This window comes from Podarcis vaucheri (assembly GCF_965113315.1).
Source record: "Podarcis vaucheri genome assembly, chromosome: 14".
NCBI lineage: Eukaryota > Metazoa > Chordata > Lepidosauria > Squamata > Lacertidae > Podarcis > Podarcis vaucheri.
Genome location: NC_138752.1, coordinates 31,026,297 through 31,050,372, shown reverse-complemented (window position 1 = coordinate 31,050,372; position 24,076 = coordinate 31,026,297). Strand labels below are relative to the sequence as shown.

At 47.9% G+C, this 24,076-nt stretch overlaps 1 protein-coding gene across 2 annotated transcripts in view; it reads left to right on the top strand.

Moving 5' to 3' along the window:
• The first annotated feature begins 2,775 nt into the window (after positions 1-2,775).
• Positions 2,776-24,076, top strand: part of PRKCB (protein kinase C beta) — a 187,370-nt gene continuing 166,069 nt past the window's right edge. The window contains exons 1-2 of one of the 2 annotated variants that reach the window (XM_082199358.1): positions 2,776-3,169; positions 6,829-6,860. In XM_082199358.1, coding sequence (XP_082055484.1) covers positions 2,979-3,169; positions 6,829-6,860 — 223 coding nt within the window. In that variant the 5' untranslated portion in view covers positions 2,776-2,978. The remainder of the gene's footprint in view (positions 3,170-6,828; positions 6,861-24,076) is intronic. The other variant, XM_082199357.1, reaches the window with a different exon arrangement.

The following is a 24,076-nucleotide window of genomic DNA, read 5'->3' as shown; positions in this document are numbered from 1 at the left end:
TAGTTAAACTATGGAACTCCATAGTGATGGCCACCAGCCTGGATGGCTTTAGAAGAAGATGGGACAAATTCACGCAGGATTAAGCTCTGAATGACTTCTACTTATGCTGGCTATGATTTCCCTCTAGTGTTGGAGGCAGTAATGCATCTAAATATCAATTGCTGGAAACCACAGAAGGGGAGAGCTGCTCTTGTGCTCAGATCCTGTTTATGGGATTCTGGTTGGCCACTGTGAGAATAGGATGCTGGACTATGTGGGGTCATTGGCCTGGTCTAGCAGGTTAAGTTCTTATGCTGATATTGAGATGTATAGGACTTGATGGATTGTTTGAGCGAAAGACTTTGTTCCAATACGCAAGATTGGATGCCAGGCCGAGATCAGCCAGCCCTTATGGAAGGAAGAAGCCTCAGCCAAAGAAGATGATAAAGAAGAAGATTGGCAAAATAAAATACTGAATTATGCAGGACAAGTTATTACAAAAAAAGGAGCAACTGTGCAATGCATATTTTTAAAGCTTTGTGTATAGATTCTTACACTGGTATAACTTTTGAAAGTCACTTGTAATAAGATGAAGATTTTAAAATTGGATTGTTAAGTGTATAAGGTTTTGTGGATGTGCATGAACAAATATATTATAATGGAACGAAGAGGGGGAATGGAGGGAAGTCGGCCAGAAATTTATGGTTTAATATGGTTATGATTTTTTTTCTGTTTTTCTGGTTTTTTTCCTTTTTCTTCTTCTTTTTCGTTTTGTTATATTTGGAAAATTAATAAAATGTTACCAAAAAAGAAAAGAAAAGCAAGTTATTATGCTGATATGAATAATGAGGGATAATGCCTTTGAGCCTACCAAACCCTCCTGCATCCAGAGACCAGTGGAAGTTGGATCACAGGGTTAAGGAAACATACTTTTCTCTTGCAACTAAGAAACAAGACCTGTGGCAAAGTTGTAGCTTTTGCTGCACAGCATTGTAACAGAATCAGATGGAGTTTCTGTTCAGGGGGTTGCCAACCAGGTGTCCCAGACAGCCGGGTAAACAGGTGCAGTGTTCCTGCCCCCTTTAATTCCTTCATGCTACAGACAACATCACCTGTTGCATAACTGTCTGTCTTGAAGCATTCCAGGGTGCAGAGTGTAGGTTGGCATCCCCAGTGAAAAACAGCCATGCACATCCTGGGCACTGCTGCTGCTCATGGGGTGGGTCTCCTGTGTAGCCTGCAAGGAACAGGAGGTAGGAAGCATCCTGCACCAGTGGCAGAGCAGTGCAATGAGTGATAGCCAGCAAGTGGAATATTAGAAGTCCCTGCTGGATCCAGCCAAAGCGGAAAATGTGGTTCATATGAGACCCAGGACTCATTCACACATGGCAAAGGGGAGGCAGGTGCAACAGTTATATTGGGGGGGGGTGTGTTGGGGGTGTTGGGGGTTTGTTTTTTTTTGGGGGGGTGTAAGCTGCTCTGGGAACTTGTCTGAAGGGTGAATGGTTTTATTATTTGTTTCATAAAATGTTTGTACCATTTGATTGAAACCTCAAAGTGGTTTATGAAAAAGAATGAAACAGTGCACTTGTCAGTAATTACCGGTAATTAAAATTGTTAATAAGCTAAAACAATAAAAAAATGGTGTCAATAGGCAGGGAGTTCCCAAGTGTGTGTGCTGCTAGTCTTGATTTCTTACCCATTGTAAATCATTCCCTTCCATGGCCAAGGTCTGGGGTGTGAATGTTTCGCTGCTTAGGCAGCCAAAACAGCTCTGCCCTCTCACAAGAAGTGGCATGCAGTGGAGAGGGTGAGGCCCAGCTGGCATGAGAGGCTCAGCTTGGTCCTGCCCAGGAGCTGGGTTGTGCAGATCCAGCACCAGCAGACTCAGTTGGGATGTTTAGAGTAGTTTAAAATATATTGAGAAAGAAAACCCAAACTGCAAAGAGGAGGGGAATGGAATGTGGACTGGCTGTTGGGAGAAGAAAAAGGAGAAAAGAAAAACTGTGTGTGATGTGGGAGATGGAATGGAGTATCCTGGAAAGGGCAATGTCTGTGGAACAGTGAACAGCAATAACATCCAGCCTGGCTGCTCGATCAGACCACAGGTCCAGCTAGTAGCCCAGAATTCTGTTCTCAGTGGCCAAGCAGATGCCCATTATGGGAAGTCCCAAAGTAGTACCTGTGTGCAACAGCAATCTTCCTACTTGTGAGTCGCAGCTCCTGCTCTTCAAAGGCACTGAATCATAGAACTGTAGAGTTGGAAGGGACCCCAAGGGTCATCTAGTCCAACCCCCTGCAATGCAGGAACCATGGCACCTCCAAGGTGGGAGGCAGCACATAGCCGCACTGCCACATTTTGTTGCTGTACCCTCTTGCAAAGAGACACATTCTAAGAAGTTCGGGTTCTAGGGCTCAAAACGCAGACACTCTCCCTCTCTCTCTCCTTCCCAAAAGCCCTTGCTGCTGTGAGAGGTGCACTCTGCATGTGCTCAGAGGCACTCGGGGTCTTCCAACGCCCTGCCCCTTCTGGGCATCCTAATATTTTGAGCCTTTGAGAAACAGGCCTTGGAGGAGGAGGAGGAGGAGGAGAAGGAAGATAAAACAAGAAGGGGCCCTCACCGCCGCGCATCCGGAGGACGATCAGCAAAACGTAGCGAGGGGGCGTGGGCGGGGCCGGCACGGCTAGAGCTAGGGTGGGCGTGTCCTCGGGCCCCGCGGGGCGGAGCCTGGCGACGCCAGCCCCACAAAAAGCGAAAAGGGAGAGAGCGAGTGGGCGGGGCCCGGGATGCAGAGGAGGGGGCGGGGCCGGCAGGCGCGATTGGCTCCGGCGCTGGCTCTGCCCAGCTGTGGCCAGAGGTGTCGCGCGCCGCAGCAGCAGCTTCAGCACCAGCAGCAGCAGCAGCAGCAGCAGCGCGGAGAGGAGGCGCCGCGGCATCCTTGCAGCAGCAGCGGCGGCGGTGGCGGCGGAGGCAGCAGGCTGGGCTGCGGAAGGGACCATGGCCGATCCAGCGGTGGCGGCTGCGACGGCGGGGGCGCCGTCCGGGTCCGAGGGTGAAGAGGGCCCGGTGCGCTTCGCCCGCAAAGGCGCGCTCCGCCAGAAGAACGTGCACGAGGTCAAGAACCACAAGTTCACCGCCCGCTTCTTCAAGCAGCCCACCTTCTGCAGCCACTGCACCGACTTCATCTGGTGAGCAGAGCCGACCTCCCCCCAGGCCAGGGCGGCAGGAGGGTGGGGAACCCCACTTACTCGGCATCTCCCCCCTCCCGATCTTGGGCTGCGCCACCCCTCCCTTGCCTTTGCTGAGCCGGGGTCCCCTCCCCCTATCGAGGGACGCCCCCTTGGCACCCGGCACCCTGGAGGATATGAAGAAGGGCTTCCTCTTCCCCGCGGTCCCAGGGCAAGCGAGCTCCTGTCCCCACTTAGCCCGGTCTCGGATCCTCCCCCTATCTCCCCTGTCCCCCTTTTCAGGGCTGCAGCCCCCGAGCCGTGTGATGCGCCTCAGACCCCCCACCCAGCGGACCTCGCTTGCAGCTTTTAGTCATCATTTCTCCTTGCCAGCTCCTTTTCCGGGGGAGGGAGAGCTTCCTCCCAACTTGCACCAGTCGTTGTACTCCAGGGCTGGGGGAGTGCCTCCCCCCGTCCCTAAAATCTCCTCCCCAGATATGAGAAGATGAGCGCCAAGCTCTCTCTGTCTCCCTTTCACACCCTGTCAAAGGGAGATCGCCTTCCTGTTGCAACCTTTAGCTGGAGTTTTTTCTCCCTGGAGGGCCCCCTTTCTGTAGGATTCAGACGAGTCCTTACCTCCCACCCACCTACCTTTGCTGCCTGGGGCTCTTCAGAGAGGTACCACCTCCACCAGCTGCATGAATGCAGCAAGCAGCCTCTGAATTGTGTAGTCTCTGTGACTCTGTTCACTGGCAAAGACCCCCTAAGTAGATTCTAAGACCCCCCCACCCTCTTCTTTCTGTTGAGAGACTCCCCCTCCACCATCGTTTTCAAAACACGCATCCCGTCCCAGCGTAAAAAACCTCAGCAGAGAGCTCCTTTCGTCCTCTCTGTCAGATACCATTGAGAACTGAGCAACCCAGGTTTTTTATTTTTATTGTCCCATCCATACCACAAAACATTTCCCACAATCTTGACCTTTTCCATAAAGTGCCTTCCTGCCTCATTTGTGCCCCTCTTCCCATTTCAGCAAGGGCATCCCCTCTCTAATGATATTGGACCTGACAGGATATCTGCAATAAGGCCCCCACCCTTCCATCATTATTGGATGCCCCACCCCATATCCTACTCCACAATTCCATGCACCCCATGCAGAAACTTCCAGTGGCCAACAAGTAGCTAGCCATGGTGAATCCCATCCACTTTCTACCTCTCTCCATCTGTTGTGGAATTAGCTTAACAAGGTCTCCTCTCAGTCATGAATCTACTAGGCGGCCAGCCATAGGCAAGCCACTCCCTTTAACACACACAAACACGCACACAATATGTAAGTAATGACTCTGACCTACTTTATAGGGTGGTTGTTGGGGACACACCACAATTGTGTGTGTGTGAACACTTTGGCTACTCTAAAGCACCATACAGTGCAATAATAGAATTGTAGAGTTGGAAGGGACCCAACAGGCCATCTAGTCCAACCTCAGCAAATCACAATAGCCAAGGTGCTTATCTGGGGTCCTGTCTCTGGGGGTAGTGAAACTGCCCTCCATCTTTGTAGATTCCAGGTACCCCTGAGTTCTGTGGGGTGAAAGTCCCACTTTGGGAGGAAGGCAGGGAAGCGAGAGGGTTTGGGGTCATTGGAGGTAGCGTATGCAGAAATCGGGAGCGGGGTGTTATTGAGCATGTTCAGAGTGCCTTTATCTTTCCACCAAATAATGGCAGCTGACTTCACATGGATCTGGGACTAGGGAGATAACAGTGGTGGAGCAGGGGCAGATTGACTTCAGTCTTGTAAGAATGATTCATTCTTTTTTTTAAAAAACAAAAAACCACCTACACTAGAATTTTTGTGGTCCACCAATGTATGGTGTATTTGCAAAGCAAGAATGAATATTTGGGATATGGTGGCAGTTAAAGCATAACAAAGCTGTGCTCAGTGAACCTAAGTATGGAGAACACCAAGGTCCACCACTCACAGAATCATAGAATTGTGGAGTTGAAAGGGATCTTGAGGATCATCATTCAGCCCCCTGCAATGCAGGAATCTCAACTAGATCATACATGATAGATGGCCATCCGTCCTCTGCTTTAAAATTTCCAGGGAAGGAGAATCCACCACCTCTCCCGGGAGCCTGTTCCACTGTTGCATCTCCTTCCTTGTAACTTGAATCCATTGCTTTGGGTCCTACCCTCCGGAGGAGCAGATAACAAGCTTGCTCCATCTTCCATGTGATGGCCCTTAAGATATTTGAGGAGGCTATTGTATCACCTCTCAGACTCCTCTTTTTCAGGTTAAACGTTCCCACCTCCCTCAACCGTTCCTCATAAGGCTTCCAGAGGCTTGTTCACCTTGGTCGCCAGCCACTACATACATTCCAGCTTGTCAATATCCTTCTTAAATTGTGGTGCCCAGAACGGGACACAGTATTCTAGATGTGGTCTGACCATGGCAGAATAGAACAGGACTATGACTTCCCTTGATCTGGACACTATGCTTCTGTTGATGAAGCACTAGAATAGCATTAGCTTTTTTCCTGCTGCATCACACTGTTGACTCATGTTAAGCTTGTGGTCTATATTGCTGGGTGTGAATGTGAGTCTTATTTTAGCAAAGATCCCATCAAGTGATGTAGAACAAGGTCCTCTCTCTGCACAGGGTCTTGAAGAGCTGCTGCCAGCCAGAGTATCTCAGGCTGATGAAAGCTGTAGTCCCAAACAGCTGGAGGGCACCAGGTTGTGGAAGGCTTGCATAAACATCAACTCTGACCTGGCAGTTTCCTAGGTGTGCTAGGCTAGCAAGTGGGCCTCAGTCTCCCTCCTGCCAGCTCTGCTCTGGAGCAAAGACTGTCAGTTCTGGATAGACTTCAGACCCTGCAAAGGCCCCAGGAGGCAGTGATGGCCACCAACTTGGATGGCTTTAAAAGAGGATTGGACAAATTAATGGAGAAAGAGAAGGCTATTGGTGGCTCTTAGCCACAATGGCCATGTCCTGCCTTCGTAGTTGGAGGCAGCAATGCTTATGAATGCCAGTTGCTGGAAACTACAGAAGGGGAGAGGGCTCTTGTGCTCAAATCCTGCTTGCTGGTTTGGCTACTGAGAGCAGGTTTCTGGACTAGGTGGGCCACCAGCCTGATCCAGCAGGGCTCTTCTTATGCTCTTTTGGAACCTCCAGGCTTAGAGGCAGTCTATCTTGGTACAGTATATAGATTTTCAGAGTCTTTTTGCCATTGTGAGAACAGGATGCAGGAAAAGATAGGCTATCATCCAACAAACCATTCTTATGTTATTGAAGGCAAATCCAGTTGCACAGTCCTTTTCTGGGGCATTCACCCTACCTGGAGGCTCTGATCTATTGGTGAGCGTGGGAAACCAGGTACTATGGCTCTTTCTTTTTTTTAAGCCCCCTAGTGAGGAAATGCTTTTCTTTCTATCCTCTGCCCCATCTTCTTTATCTCCCCATCCCACCATCAGTGTCACTAGAGCTTGAGAACTTCTACTGGGCATTGTTAGGGAACAACAGGTCTCCCTTTTTTTGGAGTGGGGAGGGCAGTTGCTGCTTGGAAGGCCTGGAGCTACAGAGGCTGGGACTGCAGTGCTTGTGGTAGAAAAGTGAATGTTTGGGTTGTGCGGGTTTGTACACACACACACACTCCCTAACTTGGTGTTTTTCTCTTTTGCAGGGGGTTTGGCAAGCAAGGGTTTCAGTGTCAAGGTGAGTTACACACCAAATGCATATGTGAGTGAGTGCATGTCTTGGATGTGGTGTTCCTGAAAGACCTGAGTTCAAGTCCAGGCTTGCTGGAGGCAGAGCCCCAAACCTCTTTTAAGTGGTGGGGCTCCTCAGGTGTTGAAGTAAGGCAGATGCAAGCCCCCATAACCCTGTAATTTGGAGTCAAAGTCTTGCCTCTTAGGAAGGAGGGACTCATCCATTCCAGATGCTGAGTGCCTCTGCAAGTATGATTGGTGTGCATGTGTCTCCATGTTACACCATTTGTTTCTACCCTATAACATGACCACTTGTCTTCTTACTGTGGCAAAAGGGGCACCCACTTTGTGGGTGCTGCGTCTTGGAAGGCTAATGTGTTGTACACCCCCCTCGTATTGCAGTATATATATATTAAAGGTAAAGGGACCCCTGACCATTAGGTCCAGTCGTGACAGTCTCTGGGGTTGCGGTGCTCATCTTGCTTTATTGGCTGAGGGAGCCGGTGTGCAGATTCCGGGTCATGTGGCCAGCATAACTAAGCCGCTTCTGGCGAACCAGAGCAGTGCACGGAAACGCCGTTTACCTTCCCGCCAGAGTGGTACCTATTTATCTACTTGCACTTTGATGTGCTTTCGAACTGCTAGGTTGGCAGGAGCAGGGACTGAGTAACGGGAGCTCACCCCATCACGGGGATTCGAACTACCAACCTTCTGATCGGCAAGTCCTAAGCTCTGTGGTTTAACCCACAGTGCCACCCGCGTCCCTATATATATATTGGAGGTATGTAAATAAGTAAGAGTCCTGAGCCAGCTTGCCTGACCCCTCGGCACCATATCCAAATTGAGTGGTTTGCAGAGTAACTAGATTGTGGAACCACCACCCCACATCTAGCTGTTTGGACTTAGCCCTGGAACCTGTTTGAATGTTGTTGTTTTTTATGAGTGTTGGCCTGACTGAGATTCGGGTTGCAAGCTGGGGCGCCCCTCCACCCCCTTGAGCTCTCCTGCATGGCAACCGGCAGCCCCCATTCTTCTGCACCCTCCATGTTGCCAGCTCCTGGGCCGTAAGAAGTGACTGATTGGCTGCCGACACCCATCAGGATGTGGGAGGCGGGTGGTGAGGCTGAAGGGGGAAGTGGGTGATGTGTTGATGTGACAGTCCAAATGTTGGGCTTCCTTTTTTCTTGGTGTCAAATCGCGTTGCAAGGGGGGGGCAGGGGCTGCTTTGAACGTGTTGTACTTTTGTTTTATCGGTCTTTCATGAGGAAATGGGTGATTCTCCTTCCGTTCTGCGGAGGGAAGGGTCCAAACTGAAGGTTGATAAAGTCTCAAAAGAGAGACTAACAGCTTGCACGGGTCAGAGTGACACTTTGGGTGTTCGTTTTGCTTTCCAAAGGTCCGATTTCCAGTTCCGATTGTTTTGTGGTAGCGTTCAAGTGCAGTTGAGTGCAACACCAGAGGAAACATGAGGTGTATATCCTTAGACTGTGCAATACACAGTGCAGATTAATCCTATTTCATTATACTCTTTTTTGCCTTAATCAAACCATCCCCAACCTGGTGCCCCCCAGATGTTTTGGACTGCATCTCCCATCTGCCTCCAAACATCTGGAGGGACCTGGCTGTCTTAATCAAATCCTGATAATCCTCACAAGGTGGTGAGTTTATTTTATGTGGCTTTCACTTTGCCTGCTGTTCGTCTCCGCTTCATTGCAAGGTGATGATTTTGTTCTGTTGTGAGCTGCTTTTGAATAGTATGTGGGTGAGAGGCAGGGTATACTTTCAGGAAATAAATAAAGGGATGGATTTCCTCCAATTTTCCAGCTGCAAGTTCATGGATGAAGTATGAATTTTAATCAGAACGAGTGTCTGCAAGTGTGGAATTGCAGAGGGGTGGTTGATCCAGAAAAAAGCGGCCTATTATAAATCTGGATGCATGCAGAGGGTGTGGAACCCTATTTTATCTAAGAAAGATCATGGGTTTAAATAAGATGCAACATGTCAAAGTATGCAGAGTGATCTGTGCGATAACTTGTCAGGAGGTGCTGTTGCCATTTAACAGTATATCCCTTGGAAGAAGAAAAGTCATGAATTAAGAATTTGTAGGTCGCAGAAGGTTTCTCTTTTCATATGTAATCTACTTTGGAAATATTGCTTTAGCCACAAAATGGAGGAAATCAAGGTTCTCGTCTAAACAAAGACAGTAAGAATGCTGTATTTAAACACAGTAAATAGTTTTTATCTATTCTCCCCCACCCCACCAGGTGTTTAAGGAGATTGGGCAATGCTTTTAAATCAATAGCTTTCCAGTTTTTGTTACTAGAGCTGAATGAATGCAGCTGAAGCACTTTATAGATTGTGTGTACAAAACTGGGTCTGAATAAGATGCTTTGTGGATTAAATAACTCAATGTTGTCCTACCTCCTCTTCATGCAGTCTTTAAAGACTTGAAAGGCATATTAAATTTCGACAGATTAAGGTCTGCTGATGCTTAAAAATAAGAAGAGTTTCTACTGTTTTAAATGACAGAACTATCATCTCTTTGAATTATATGGCTGTGAGTTTTTCATGTGTTCCGTGATTGATGTTTTATCTTCATTATTCAGTGAAAGGAGCTGAATTTGATTTTTTTGGGGGGTGGGGTCCTTCTTATATCCAGTTACAGTTTTGAAGCCTTGTTTTGGGGCTCCATTTGGCTTCGCTTCCCCTCACCCACATACACACACCTGATTTGAGATCTTGTATATCTTTGACCCATCCCTGTTGAATGACAATTGAAGCCTGGTTGTGGGTGGCTTTGAGATAAGAAGGTGGGTGTTGTATTTTGCCCCCTACCTTGCTGCTCAACTTTCTGAAACCTTGTGCATCTTCCACAGACACAATTCTCAGACACTTGCACACCATACAGTTGGGTCCAGGATACCTCGTGGACTGCCTAATCCCTTATATTCCATTCCAATCACTCAAATCTTCAGGGGAGTCACTCTTAGTGGTCTCCCGTGGCTCGGATGCGTGGCTCATACCCGCCAGGATCATGGGCACGGTTTTATGGTCTCCCCAGTGCTTTTTTATCCTTTAAAAATGTTTAGGGGTACTCTCATTTTCCTACTCATATTGAAATACTGCCCCTCAATGAGGCCAAACTTAGAGTCACAAAATGTTTAGGGGTATGCGTACCCCTAGAAAAAAAGCACTGGTGTTCCCTTCCAGTTGAAATCAGACAAGCGTCAAAAAGCATCAATAGGCGGGCAGTTCCAAAGTTTTGGTGCTGCCGCGCTAAATGATCTTACAGCCGTGGAATAAGTGTTACGTTGCATCTGTAAGAGTGCCAGTTCCGCAGTTCAGAATGGTTGAGTGTGCATAAGTCAGCCCTTCAGGGAAACCCTTTGGAGGGAATCATGCGCCCCCCCCCTCAAAATCTCTTCGTCTCCAAAATCTTAAATGGAACCTCAGAACACAGATAATTTAAAGGATTGTGAGCTAATACAGTGGTGCCTCACAAGACGAAAAGAATCCATTCTGTGATTCTCTTTGTCTAGCGTTTTTTCATCTTGCGAAGCAAGCCCATTGAAGGATTAGTGGATTAGCGCTATTAGCGGCTTTTAGCGGCTTATCTGCTGATTGGATCAGCTGATAAGCAGCTTAGGGGCTTAGAAAAAGGGGGGGGGGAAACCCAGCAGGAACTTGCAAGACATTGTCGTCTTGCGAAGCAAGCCCATAGGAAATTCGTTTTGCGAAGCACCTCCAAAACGGAAAACTCTTTCATCTAGCGAGTTTTCCGTCTTGCGAGGCATTCGTCTTGCGGGGCACCACTGTACAATGGAAGCAGGCTGTGTCTTTTGAGTGCCTGTCTTGCTGCCTGCCTGCCTTTCTGGTGCTGTCATTTGTCCCTGAAGTAAAAGCCATGGATCAGGGAGCTGATGGTTCCCAAACATCTTCTGGAGAACATGAACACCAAAACGATTCCAGCAGGGGCCAGTTGTGTGGAAAGCTGGTGCACCCCAAATTCTGCGCATATCTCTGTATATCTTCCTTTGAACCGTATTTAATGCCTTGGACCAGGCGCTGTGCTGCTTGAATCAGTCCATGGGTTGCCTCCTTGCACCAGCCTGGGTCAAGCACAGCAAGGATTGAGTCCGTAGCATCTGGTGGGCTCTAGGCTGGGGAAAGTTGCCTTAAGAATCTGAATTGCTATGATCATTCAATTAGCCATCAATTTAAAACCAGAGAGTTTATGGTGTCAGCTTTTGTGCTTTACCTTTTGAGGAATTAACCCTTGGTTAGAGGAAGGGAAGAGGAGCTGCGCTTATTCACAGGTGTGGGAAGATGGTGGGGCTGCTAATGCAATTTGGGTTTTCACACTTTCTGAAACATTATGCAAACTAAAGATTAAGAACCTACAAAGAGCTTGCTGAATACGGCCCGTGGCCCATCTAGTCCACCATCCTGTTCTCCTGGTGCCCAGCCAGTGACCAAAGCACAGCTCTCCTTGGAAATTCACCCCTCTCTGAATTTTGTGTTGCAGTTTTCCAACCAAAGAATGTGTGCAAAAATGCATCTGTTCAGGAAAAGAACATATCAGGTATATTGTGTTGGGGAAATGTGTGCATTAGGCTGAATTGCATACAAAGGTTTTTATTTGCACTGAAATGCTGTCAAATGTTCATGAGGACTTTTGAAAAACAGCAACTTACAATCTGATGCAGAAATGTGCAGAACTGAACTTTAGACTGGGGGAAAAATGAGAAACTGAAACAGTTGTCCATGCTTAGCTAAGAGTGCTGTCTGGGTAGAGGAAAGGGGTCCAGCTCCAGAGGTGTCCTGAGAGGTTCTTCCCAGCCTTTGATTGTCCCTCATTTCCTCAGCTTGATGTCTTCCCTGCAGCTTCTTTTCCTGAAGGCTTCACTGTCTACTTTCTCTCAAGTTCCATTTCCTGCCTACTTGGTCCACCTGCTTCTTACTCAATTGCTTCCCCATCTCCTGGGAATTCTTCCTACATAATTTTCAGCCCTCCATCTCACTGCCTGTCCATAAAGCCCATGCGAGTGAAGCTTTCATGCCAACCCAGCCACACTGACGATCCACTTCCCTGGTAAAAGCCTGGACGGTTCACAAACATGGTGGTCTTGGCAGTGTCATGATCCCTCCAGCAGAGTTTTGTGAACATTCCATGACATCACAGCAGCTCAGCCGGTCCTTGCCCTTGGATTACCTAGAGAGGCATGTTGTTCCCATACTTCCCCGAAACTATTTTTCTCAATCCATATTTTATTATTAATTTTGGCTGTATTTCTTTCATATCACATGTTATATTTTTCATAACAGGAGTTCAGTTGGCATCAGGGGCACAATATATTTCTTTGCCTTTTTCTAATTGCTTGAGCTTTGGCCTCTCTCTCAAGCAGAAGGCCCAGCCTCATTTAACATTTTGAGGCTTTTAAATTCTCATTTTGGAGCCATTAAGGCTGTAGCTTACTTTGGATAAGAATGTGAGTTTGCTTTGAGGTTTAACCTGTGCATCTCACAGAAGCTTTAAGTAGAGTGGTCATGGAGGTCTCGGTGTGGTGAAATCGGTCAAATGAAAAAGCAATATTGGGGTTGTCAGAAAACAGCATGTGCACATTATTGCTCTGAGACTGTTCTGTTTGCTGACAAGGGCTATGCTGTCACGGGAATGCTGAGACTGGGTGGGGTGCAAACCTTGTAGAATTTCATATAATCATAGAATGGTAGAGTTCAAAGGGACCCCAAGGGTAGACTAGCCCAACCCTCAGCAGTGCAGGAATCACAACTAAAGCACCTCTGAAAGATTACCACCCTACCTCTGTTTACAAATCTCCAACAAAGGAGAGTCCATCACTTTCCACAGTAGCCCATTCCACTGTTGTTGAAGAAGAAGAGGAGTTTGGACTTGATATCCCGCCTTTCATTCCCCTTAAGGAGTCTCAAAGCGGCTAACAGTCTCCTTTCCCTTCCTCCCCCACAACAGACACTCTGTGAGGTGAGTGAGTCTGAGAGACTTCAGAGAAGTGTGACTAGCCCAAGGTCACCCACAGCTGCATGTGGAGGAGTGGGGAAGTGAACCCAGTTCACCAGATTACGAGTCCACCACTCTTAACCACTACACCACGCTGAACAGCTCCTACCATCAGAATCTAACGTTCAATCCAAATCTCCTTTCTTGTAATTTGAATCCATTGGTTTGCATCTTCTGGAGCAGCAGAAAGCAAACTTGGCTTTCCAACTTTTCATGTAGAGATTCAGGTCCTTGGGGACCCAATACCTTCAACGGCCTTCTGTGGGTGGGAGATCAACATAAGAGCCTGCTAGATCAGGCCAATGGCTCATCAAGTCTAGCATCCTCTTTTTACAAGGGCCAACCAGATGCTCATGGGAAATGAGTAAGCAGAAGAGCAAATCTCCCCTCCTGTGGTTTCCAGCAACTGGTATTCAGAAGCATTGCTGCCTCCAAATGTGGAGGCAGAGCCAAGTGGCCATGGCCAGTAGCCATTGGTGCCATCTCCTCCATTAATTTCTCAAATCCTTTTAAAAAAAGCCTTCTAGGTTAGTGTCCATCAATGCCTCCTGTGGGAGAAAGTCTCATAGTTTAACTATGTGCTGCGCTGAGAAGTCTTTCCTTTTATCTGTCCTGGACTGTCAGGGAACTGACATCGGAGCTAGAGGCGGAGGGAAGGCTCTCAAATGATGCTGGAGAAGGGCCCAGCAGGGAGAGAGGCAGCTCCGCAGATGGGGAAGCAAATCAGCGCAACACCAGGGATAAAGGGGGGCAGATGGGGGAATCGGCAAGAGGGCTCCAGGACTCTTCACCGGACACAAGCAGGGAGAGCACGGGTCCTCCGCTACCCACACCCTCCCTGCGCTGAAGACTTCCGCGCAGGGAGAGTAGGAGGAGACTTGGCGTCAAACAGCTTTTATGCTGGAAAAGGTTTAAGAAACGCCCACTGACGGATTCTGCTAGCGACTGAGGCAGCCACGAAGTGAAGGGCTGTCCAGACAGAAAGGTTTAACCAGGCAACATAGCCAGGAGAGGCGGCAACTTACGCACAAGCAACCCATACTCAGTACATGGACCTTCCGACGTTCTGCTTCATTAGGTGGTGTATGCAGAAATGACATCTGAGGAACTGAAAACGGGAGCTTTGTTAGAGCCCAGTGCCCTTCAGATGTTTTGAACTACCGAGGACGCTTGGGTTGCAAATGTGATCCGTGTGGGATGCATGTTCACAACCCACAGTGTTCACAACCCGCGCCTGCGCACGCACGGGTTGTGATTTGGTGCTTGTGCACATGTGCAAAGTGCGATTTAGTGCTTCTGCGCATGTGCGGCTGCCGAAACCCGGATGTAACCCGTTCCGGTACTTCTGGGTTTCGGAGGTCCGCAACCCAAAAAAATGCAACCTGAAGGGGCGAAGGGGCTGTAACCCGAGGTATGACTGTACTATTCCCTTTAGCCCCAGTCAGCATGGCTGTGGGATGATGTGTCTGAAGGGAGCACAGCTGTGCTGGCCGTTAGGGCTGAGCGATGTCTGGTTTTCAACATCATGATATATCACTGGCTAAATATCATGAGACTGTATACTGAAATGTCACGATGTCTGAAATAAGGATAGAAATAATGAGGTGAACTGGGTAATATCCTGGCAACTGCTGCTACTTAGAAGTCTAAAATGGACACATTTTTCTGGCAGGGAGAAACCTCCTCTCCCTTGTGCATCTATCAATATTTTAGATTTTATTCTTCACGGTTCCCCCCACATCATGATTTATTTATTTTTTACATAGCACGCACACACACATCGTGATTCACGACATATCACATGCCCAAGTTTTGGAACTTTTACCACAATGTGGACTTCAGACCAATTTGACATGATGTATCAATATGTCACCCAGCCCTAACTGACCAGGGCTGTAGTCCTAAACATCTGGAGCATCCCAGTTTGGGAAAGACTGTGTTAGAGTTTGCTGGTGGCTGTGATATTTTTGCTTCTCACCTGCTTTACAGAGAACTCACCAGGTTCTCTGCTTTGAAAAGAGAAAAAGCGTCCTTTTCAAAATAGCTGAAGTCTCATGGAACCTCCAGGTCCAAGGCAATCTTTCTAGATTCCCAGGTCCTTTGGGGCATTCGGCCACTGTGAGAACAGGGGGATTTGGCCTGATTCAGCCGCACAGCTCTTTTTAGGTACAGTGGTGCCTCGCAAGACGAAATTAATCCGTTCCGCGAGCCTCTTCGTCTAGCAGTTTTTTCGTCTTGCAAAGCAACCCTATTAGCGGCTTAGCGGCTTAGCGCTATTAAAGGCTTAGCGGCTATTAAAGGCTTAGCGGCTATTAAAGGCTTAGCGGATTAGCGGCTAAAAGGCTATTAGCGGCTTACTGGCTTAGAAAAGGGGGGGGGAGCGAAAAAAAAGCAGAAGACTTGCAAGACGTTTTCGTCTTGCAAAGCAAGCCCATAGGGAAAATCGTCTTGTGAAGCAGCTCAAAAACGGAAAACCCTTTCGTCTAGCGGGTTTTCCGTCTTGTGAGACATTCGTCTTGCGGGGCACCACTGTACTTATCTGACTGCACCCTCAGTTAGTGCCAGAAGCTGAGACCTGAGACCAGCAGCTACCTGGGAATGTTGGAGTGCCCTCTCCAGGCATGGAGGGGAATGGAGTGTGCAACATCAGCCACCCACCCATTGACAGGCAGTAGAAACCTTTTGGCTAGTTAGGCTGGGTATAATTCCTCCAGGAGCCTTCTGTTGTTCTAGCCCGGCCACCAAATCTGCTTCCTTTTGACTTCCAGCTTGTTCATTCACCCCCGGGTAAGATTTCAGGTGCAGTTTCCTAAGTCCTAAGGCTTTTCTCCTTTCCAGTTTTGCTTTTCTGGGACATCCTTGTCAATAATGAGGTTGCTAATTAGCTCTTAATACCTGTTTAAAGTCTCTCAGTTGAAACACTGGAGCAGATTGGGTTGGAACGGAAGTAATTGGAAGCACTAATAGGCTGCCGCTAATTGCTAGCCGGTGTTTGCAGTGAGCCAGGTAAAGTGTGGAAACTGCAGGATTATTTTTTTTGGGGGGGGGAGAGGGGGCGTTGTGGTATTGAGGGCAATGCCAATATGAATTCCATTTCTATTTCAAATGCAGTAAAAGAAGTACTTAATTCGTTCCAGAGGTCTGTTCTTAACCTGAAACTGTCCTTAACCTGAGGTACCACTTTAGCTAATGGGGCCTCCTGCTGCCACCACGCCGCCAGAGCACAATTTCTGTTCTCATCCTGAAGCAAAGTTCTTAACCTGAGGTACTATTTCTGGGTTAGCAGAGTCTGTAACCTGAAGCGTATGTAACCTGAAGCGTATGTAACTTGAGGTACCACTGTAGTTCTCTGCTTACCATGCTGTTGGTTTCCATAAATTTTCTGCGATTGCACTGCCTGTGAGTTGTGCCATATCAACACAACACTGAAAACACTGGGGTCCCAGCTTGTTGAGTATGTGAGTTAATAAAAGATGTCTGAGAAGAGGTGGAAAGAGCTGTAGTCTGAGCTGCGCATTGGAACCAAAGTGCCATATCTGCTTCTGTGGATCGCTGGACTGTGGGTAGCTGAAGCATGAGTCCCAGCAGAATTGGGACCAGAGTTGGAGGCAATGCTGGGGAAGCTCTAGGCCAGGCATAGGCAAACTCCAGCCCTCCAGATGTTTGGGACTACAATTCCCATCATCCCTAGCTAACAGGACCAGTGGTCAGGGATGATGGGAATTGTAGTCCCAAACATCTGGAGGGCTGGAGTTTGCCTATGTCTGGTCTAGGGCTGCTGATGTGAACAAGTTATTGGGTAGGCCAAGTAAACCCTGCCCCCCACAATCAATCACATGACGTGGTGCAAAGACACAATTTGAATGGCAATGCCCATCAACTTTGGGGAGGCCCAGCCCCCTCAAATATTTTATGGGGGCGGGTGAAGGGACCTTGGCCCCTAGGAGTTGGCTCCTACAGGCAGATCTTCATCTGGCAAGGCGGCATCAATTGAGGGATGGTCTATAGCAGGTCAGAATGTGCAGAGGAAGTCTGTCCAAGGAGGACTGTGAGGAAGAAATATATCAGTGAGGTAAGTGTGCATTTGGGAAAGGAAGGAGAGCCTCAGATCCCTGGTCCATCTAGCTCAGTACTGTCAACACTGAGTGGTAGCAGCCCTCCAGGTTTTCATACCGGAGCCTAGAGCTACCAGGGATTGACCTTGGGGGCTTCTGCACTCAAAGCAGATGCTCTACTATTGAGCCACAGGAAGAACAGATGGTCTGGAGCAAGACTGGGGAGCCACATGTGCAGAGTGCCTCTGCCATCTGTATAGAGGCCAAAGCCTGAACCACAAGTATTTTTAGCCAGAGAGGAGTCATGCCAAGGCCGCGGCAAATCTGCCTCTTCTCCTCCTTCTCTGCATCCATGAGTGATTCTCCAATTGCTCTAGCGAGCAGCTTCCTGCTTTAAGGGTCCTGGCCAATCCCAGCAGTTAGGAGGTCCTGAGTTATGAACTTGCCTCATTATTCCCTCTACTAATGCCTTAATTTTTTTGGCATGCCAGACGAGGGATCGTGTAGCGAGGCGGAAGCTAAGCCTCGCCTCGCCTGCCAGCCAGCCAGGCCTCCTCGGATGCTCACTTGTTTTCATCCTTCATTCCAGAGTGTCGGCGCATGCCTGAGATGCTCTCAGCCCACGTCTCGGGCCTTGGCAGGTTGACAACCGTGTCTGTGCTAATATACAACACGTTGCATTTTTTTTGACACAGCTGCTTTCCTTGGAGAGGGGGAAGAACCCACCCAAACAGTCCTCTTTGGCAAGATCCCCTCTCCTCCCACGGATGGCGAGCGAATGAGCCTTCCTTACATCCGCCACAAATCCCACAGGCGGGGGCGGGAAAAAACTCACACTGCCACATTTTGGGGCGGATGGGATTTCTAGGTTTGTGCACTGTTGAGTCCAAAGCATTCCGCTGAGGATGCTGAATGGAGAGGCAAAACGTGTTTAAGGCCAAAGGCCGTATTCCTTTATAGGCAACCGTGTGTGTGTCACATGTCAGTGGTAGGTGGAGCCAGAGGCAGAAGTGGGCGGAGCAATGTATGTATGTATTTATGTATGTATTCATTTTTTGCTTTACACAGAAGACTACTTTCTACTCACACTCATTCACCCTCTCTGTTCTCCATCAGCATTCAAGGGCACATTCCAGTGAGGCAAAAATACTGAAGGTAGACAAAACTGAGTAGAGGGTCCAATGTAGATAGACTCTTCAAGTGTCCCGATTTTCCAGGGACAGTCCCAGATTTACAGAAGCTGTCCCAGTTTCTGATTTGATCCTGGAATTTCCTGTTTTTTCTTATGACGTCCCTATTTTCATCAGAGAAACATTGGAGGGTATGGTAGGACATATCAATTGTCACTGGAGTAATGTTGGAGGGTATGGAGTTATGTGACGCCCGAGCCAAGGAAATAAGTAACTATGCAACCTTTAGAAGACACCTGAAGGCAGCATTGTATAGGGAAGTTTTTTAATATTTAATTATGTTTTTTATAAATGTTTGAAGCCACCCAGAGTGATTGGGGCAACCCAGTCAGATGGGTGGGGTATAAAACTATTATCATTATTAGGGCGTCCCTATTTTCAATGGAGAAATGTTGGAGGGTATGTCAATGGTCTGGCTTGCTTCCTGAGTTCCTATTTAAACTAGCCATTTCTGCAGAACCATGAGGACATTTTTTAAAGGAGAAGGAATACAGGTGAGTTGTAGAACACATCCTTTGCATGCATAAAGTCCCAGGCTAAATCCTCAATGGCCTCTCCATGTAGGACTGGGAGGGACTCCCTGGCTGAAACCCTGGAGAGATGCTGCCAGTCAGGGTGGACAATATTGTCATAGATGCTCCAATGGACCGATCCAGTAAAAGGCACTTTTCTACATTCCTCCACTTCCTTTGAACCACCATGACGCCTATCCACAATGCTGTAGCCCCAAACATCTGGAGGGTCCAAGGTTGGGTAAGGCTGAGTTAGTTGGAGGAGTGCAATGGGGCACAGCAGCACCTGCTTCCACTCGGCTGCTCCTCTTCACCCACCCCATTGCTTCCTGTTTTAAGCAGGCTTTGAATGAGATGGTTCTGCTTGATGCTTGTTAAGCATCTTCTGCTTTCATGATGAAGGTGACTTTTTCCTTTTTTTAAGGGAAAGAAAGCTTTAAATTCTGCAGAATTGGAAGCCACCTGGAAATGTTTCCAACTGGCTCTGTCTGCTTCCTCTTTCTCTTTCCACCACTTGAGTTGCCTGGGCCAGTAGTGGGTGCAAAGGAGCCAACTCCTGGGGGCTGAGGTCCCTTCACCCTCCAATAAAACATTTGAGGGGGCAGCCCCTCAAATGTTGATGGACATTGCCATTCAAATGGTGTGTGTGTGCCACATCTTGTGGCCAATTATGTGGGGTGGGGCTTACCTGCTACCCCCCCTCCAATATTTTATTCTAGTTGGCACCTTTGAGTGGGTGACAAAACCAGTGCAGTCAAGTGGAAGGAGTTTTGACTCGGGGGCAAGTGTGCCTGGGTCCAAATGTCTGCTCATCTCTCTGTCTCACTTCTGCAACTTCAGCAGAAAGGAACTGAGGGTTGCCTGTACCCCTTGTTCATCACTGGAGGCTCCATCCAGATACCAACAAGAACATAAGAAGCACCTGCTGGACCAGACCAATGCCCCATCCAGTCCAGCATCCTGTTCCCACAGTGGCAAACCAGATGCCTCAATATGAAACCTGCAAGCAGGACCCCCAGCACAACGGCAACTCTCCCCTCCTGTGGTTTCAGTTCCAGCTGTAGAGGCACAGCATAGCTGCCATCATAGCTAGGAGCCATTGATAGGCCTCCATGAATTTGTCTAATCCTCTTTAAAAGCCGTCCAAGTTGGTGGCCATCACTGCCTCTTGTGGGAGTGAGTTCCAAAGTTTCACTGTGTGCTGTATAAAGGACTTTATGTGTGTTAAATCTTCCAGCATTCAGCTTCACTGAATGTCTGTGAGTTTTAGTGTTCTGGGTGAAGGAGAAAAACTATTCTCTGTTCACTTCCTTCCTGCCATACATACCGTATTTTTCACTCCATAAGACACACCTGACCATAAGACGCGCCTAGATTTTAGAAGGGGAATGCAAGAAAAAAACTATTTTTAAAGGGAGCGCTGAGCAGAGCCTGTATGCATCCCAGGCTCTGCTTAGCGCTCCCTTTCATGAGCCGTGTGGAGCATGTGTGTGGCACTTGCAGGCTTTTCCCCAGGAGGGAGAAAAGCCCCCAAGAGCCATGCACTCTTTAAAGGGTGCGCGGCTCCTGTGGGCTTTTCTACGAGGAAAGAGAAGGGACTGACTGGCCGCGTCAGTCCCTTCTCCCTCCTCGGGGAAAAGCCCGCAAGAACCGCGCAGAGCGGGTGTGTGTCTCTTGCAGGCTTTTCCCGCCTGCCTCCCACCTGCATTCGCTCCATAAGAAGCACACACATTTCCCCTTACTTTTTAGGAGGGAAAAAGTATGTCTTATGGAGTGAAAAATACGGTAATTTCATATGCATCAATCATGCCACCTCTTACTTGCTTATTCTCTAAACTAATTAGATGGGGAAGGGGCTCTTGCTCTTGGAACTTTAAATATGGGATGCTGTCAACAGAGAAGCTTTTGACCTTGGTGGTACCACTTTGGACGTGGTTTCCATGGTGATCTGGCCCAATCGCTTTCTACATCCGGCCCATGGACGGTCCAGGAATCAGTGTGTTTTTACATGAGTAGAATGTGTGCTTTTATTTAAAATGCATCTCTGGGTTATTTGTGGGGCATAGGAATTCATTCATTTCCCCCCTCCAAAAAATATAGTCTGGCCCTCCACAAGGTCTGAGGGACAGTGGTCCCTCTGCTGAAAAAGTTTGCTGACCCCTGCTCTAGGAGAACACGTGACGTCTCCTTACACCGAGTCAGACCACAAGTCCATATAGCTCTGTGTTGTTGACGCTGACTGGCAGTGTCTCTCTGGTTTCTCAGAAATGTGAATGTTCCCAGGTTTAGGAATTAAATCTGAGCCTTCAGCCTGCAGTGCTGATGCTGTGCCCCTGAGCGATGGCCGTCTGAGGAACTCAGCATGCTTTGTGTCTTTGGCTTCTTCCTCTTTGGAGGCCCCTGGCTGGGGGAGGCAGGAAAAAGTGGGTTTCGGAAATCTGATGTTTCTGCTCAGAACTCTTTGTCTTTGCTTTGCACACTCTGGGGAACCAGTCATGTGAGGGCAGCTGCACAAACCCCTCTCATCTCGTGGGCAGAACTCAGCGGTAGACATCAACTGGCTCTTTCCTCTGTCCTTCTCTCCAGAAAACCCTGCCTTTTTCTGTGAAAGGGGGGGGGGGTTCAGAGAATTATTGGCAGGCACCTCAAACTACAATTCCCCAGGATTTTGAAGAAGAGAACTGTAGTGTAGGTTTAGCAGATGAGCATGAAACAGGGGAGATGGGTGTGCCTCCCTCCTGCCACTGCTGCCAATCTGGAGACTAGAAACATGGAAAGGATGCGCTTGATAGTCCCAAGAGCATAAGAACAGCCCTGCCGCTGTATCACGCCAAAGGGGGGTTCATCATTGCTCAGCATCCTGTTCTCATAGTGGGTGACCAGACGCCCCAAAAGAAAAAACCTAAAGCAGGATGGGGAGGAAGCGCTTTTCCCTCCTGTAGTTTCCAGCAACTGGTACTCAAAGGCATTCTGCTTCTAACAGTGGTGGGAGAATGTATCCATCAGGCTCGATAGCCTTCTGCTCTGCTGTGGGAGCCACTGTAGTGTAGTGGTTAAGAGTGGTAGTCTCGTAATCTGGGGAACCGGGTTCGCGTCTCCGCTCCTCCACATGCAGCTGCTGGGTGACCTTGGGCCAGTCACACTTCTTTGAAGTCTCTCAGCCCCACTCACCTCACAGAGTGTTTGTTGTGGGGGAGGAAGGGAAAGGAGAATGTTAGCCACTTTGAGACTCCTTAGGGTAGTGATAAAGTGGGATATCAAATCCAAACTCTTCTTCTCTGCGGCGAATTTGCCTAACCCTCTTTTAAAGCCATCCAAGCTTGTGCCTCTCATTGCCTCTCGTGGGAGCGTATTCCATATTGTAACTTTGTGCTGTCTGTGAAGAAGGATTTCCTTTTGTCTGTCCTGAATCGTCCAACATTCTGCTTCATTGGCGATCCCTGAGTTTTAGTGTTATATGATCATAGAACTATAGAGTTTGACCTTAAAGCGCCATTTAGTCCAACCCCTTGCAGTGAGAGAGTGAATGTCCAGGCTTCTCTGGATTGGCCCTTGATATGCATCATTTCAGTATTATTATACTGAAGTAATAGAACAAGGTTATGCTAATAAAGGCAGTCTTTGTTTAGTCTAGCCTTCTCCAACCTAGTGTTTTGGACTACAACTCCCATCAGTTTCAGCCAGCACATTCAAATGCTGAAGTGTGTTTATATCTGCTATCTTGGGCAACCAGCTGGATCCCACGGCAAGGCTATTTCCTGGGCTGTATCTTTTCAGCGGTGATGGGGGGGGGGATCTCATGTCTGTTCCCTTCTCTGGGTTTGAAAACTGGCAGAGCAGGGAGGCAAGCTCAGTGGTTAATTTTATTTTTTGGGTGCACAAGTGAGGTTCTTCTTCCTCCTTTCACTGCTGCTGGGGAAGGGCTGTGGCTCAAAGGTAGAGCATCTATTTTGCATGCACAAGGTCCCATGTTCAATCCCAGGCAGTTCCAGGTATGCTTGTGAGCAGCGTTAGAAACTCAGATATGTAACTTAGGCACCAAATGGCTCCTCAGACCAAGGTTACAATTGCTGAAATGGCATATCTAGGTGCCATTTTGGGGTAAGGCAGCTCTAAAGTCTTATTTTTCAAAAGATGAACTGATTGTATTTGATTCTCAGTTAAGCATCTGGCTAGTTCAGAGGACAACCTTGAGCTAGTTTAAGAACTTGGAGAACTTAAAGAAGAAAAGTCACCCTAAGGTCCCAGGTCAGGTCACAACAATCAAAACACAATATTAAAAAGTGGTTTTAAACAACTTGCAATCACAGAAATATGCAAAAACCAGACATTCCAAGTGTTCAAAACTAGGCTTCAGAGTTTGGTCTGTAGCTGGGTGGGTGAGGTAGATGGATGGATGGACCAGGTCTACTCCACTCCCTGCCCCCTGCAACTGGAAATGGTACAGGAAAAAGGATGGGCAATTGATCTGGTTAAATGTATAAGGCGCCATTTGGTAATGAAACAATACTTTTAAAAAACTAATGAATTGGCGCCAAGCTCTCCAGCTGAAAGCTCCAGAGCTAGATCAAGGGGTTAAGTTAGATTCCCTGAAACGATGGAGAGACTTTTAAAAGTGGAAGAAAAACAAGTCTAAGTTCCTTCTTGCAGTACAAGACAGTGTGTCTAGCACTGCAGCCTCTGTGTCTCTGGAGAAGTCAGTTGCCTTCTGCTGTTGGCACCCATGAACTGGGCTTCCTTTGTCTTCTACATCTTGGCGGTTGCTCCACTGCAAGAGGCATTGTCTGTTGGCTGCAGCAAAAGGACTGCAGAGTATTAATCATTTTGAGGCTGGATGCACCAGCAACCACTTCATTGGAAACTTGACTGCAGATTGTTTTGATCTTTGCTGTCCGTCTCTCTAGATCCTCCCTTCCCTTCTCTTTCTGCTGACTGGACTTGGCCTGGGTACAACTTCTCTTTCTAAATAGTAATAATTTTCAGAGGGGTAGCCACAAGAGATATATAGATATTCATTTTTAATTATATTTAGAACCTGCCAGTGTGGCAAGGTGGTTAGAGTGTCGAACAGGTCAGCATGCGGCAAAGTATGATAAGCTACAGTATCTCAGATTTTACTTGACCCATCTACATGGCTAATCCAGGAAGAAGAGTAAATCATAGTGCAGGTGGGTGGGGGGAGTTTGAAAACCAACGTCAGCTAATGGGGTTAAAAGGGGGAGTTGGGGAGGAATATTTCAGCCTCTAAAATGCTTAAAAGTTTGGGGTGGGCTGCTTGAGGTTTCCCCAAAGCTCCTACTGGCAGTAAAAGGACGGAGTGTTTCAGAAACTTCAGGCAAGATGCTAAATCAAAGAGAAAACGTCAACAAATATTCAAGATGTGCCAAAAGTTTCAATTTCACCCGGCAAAACTTTAAATATGAAATATA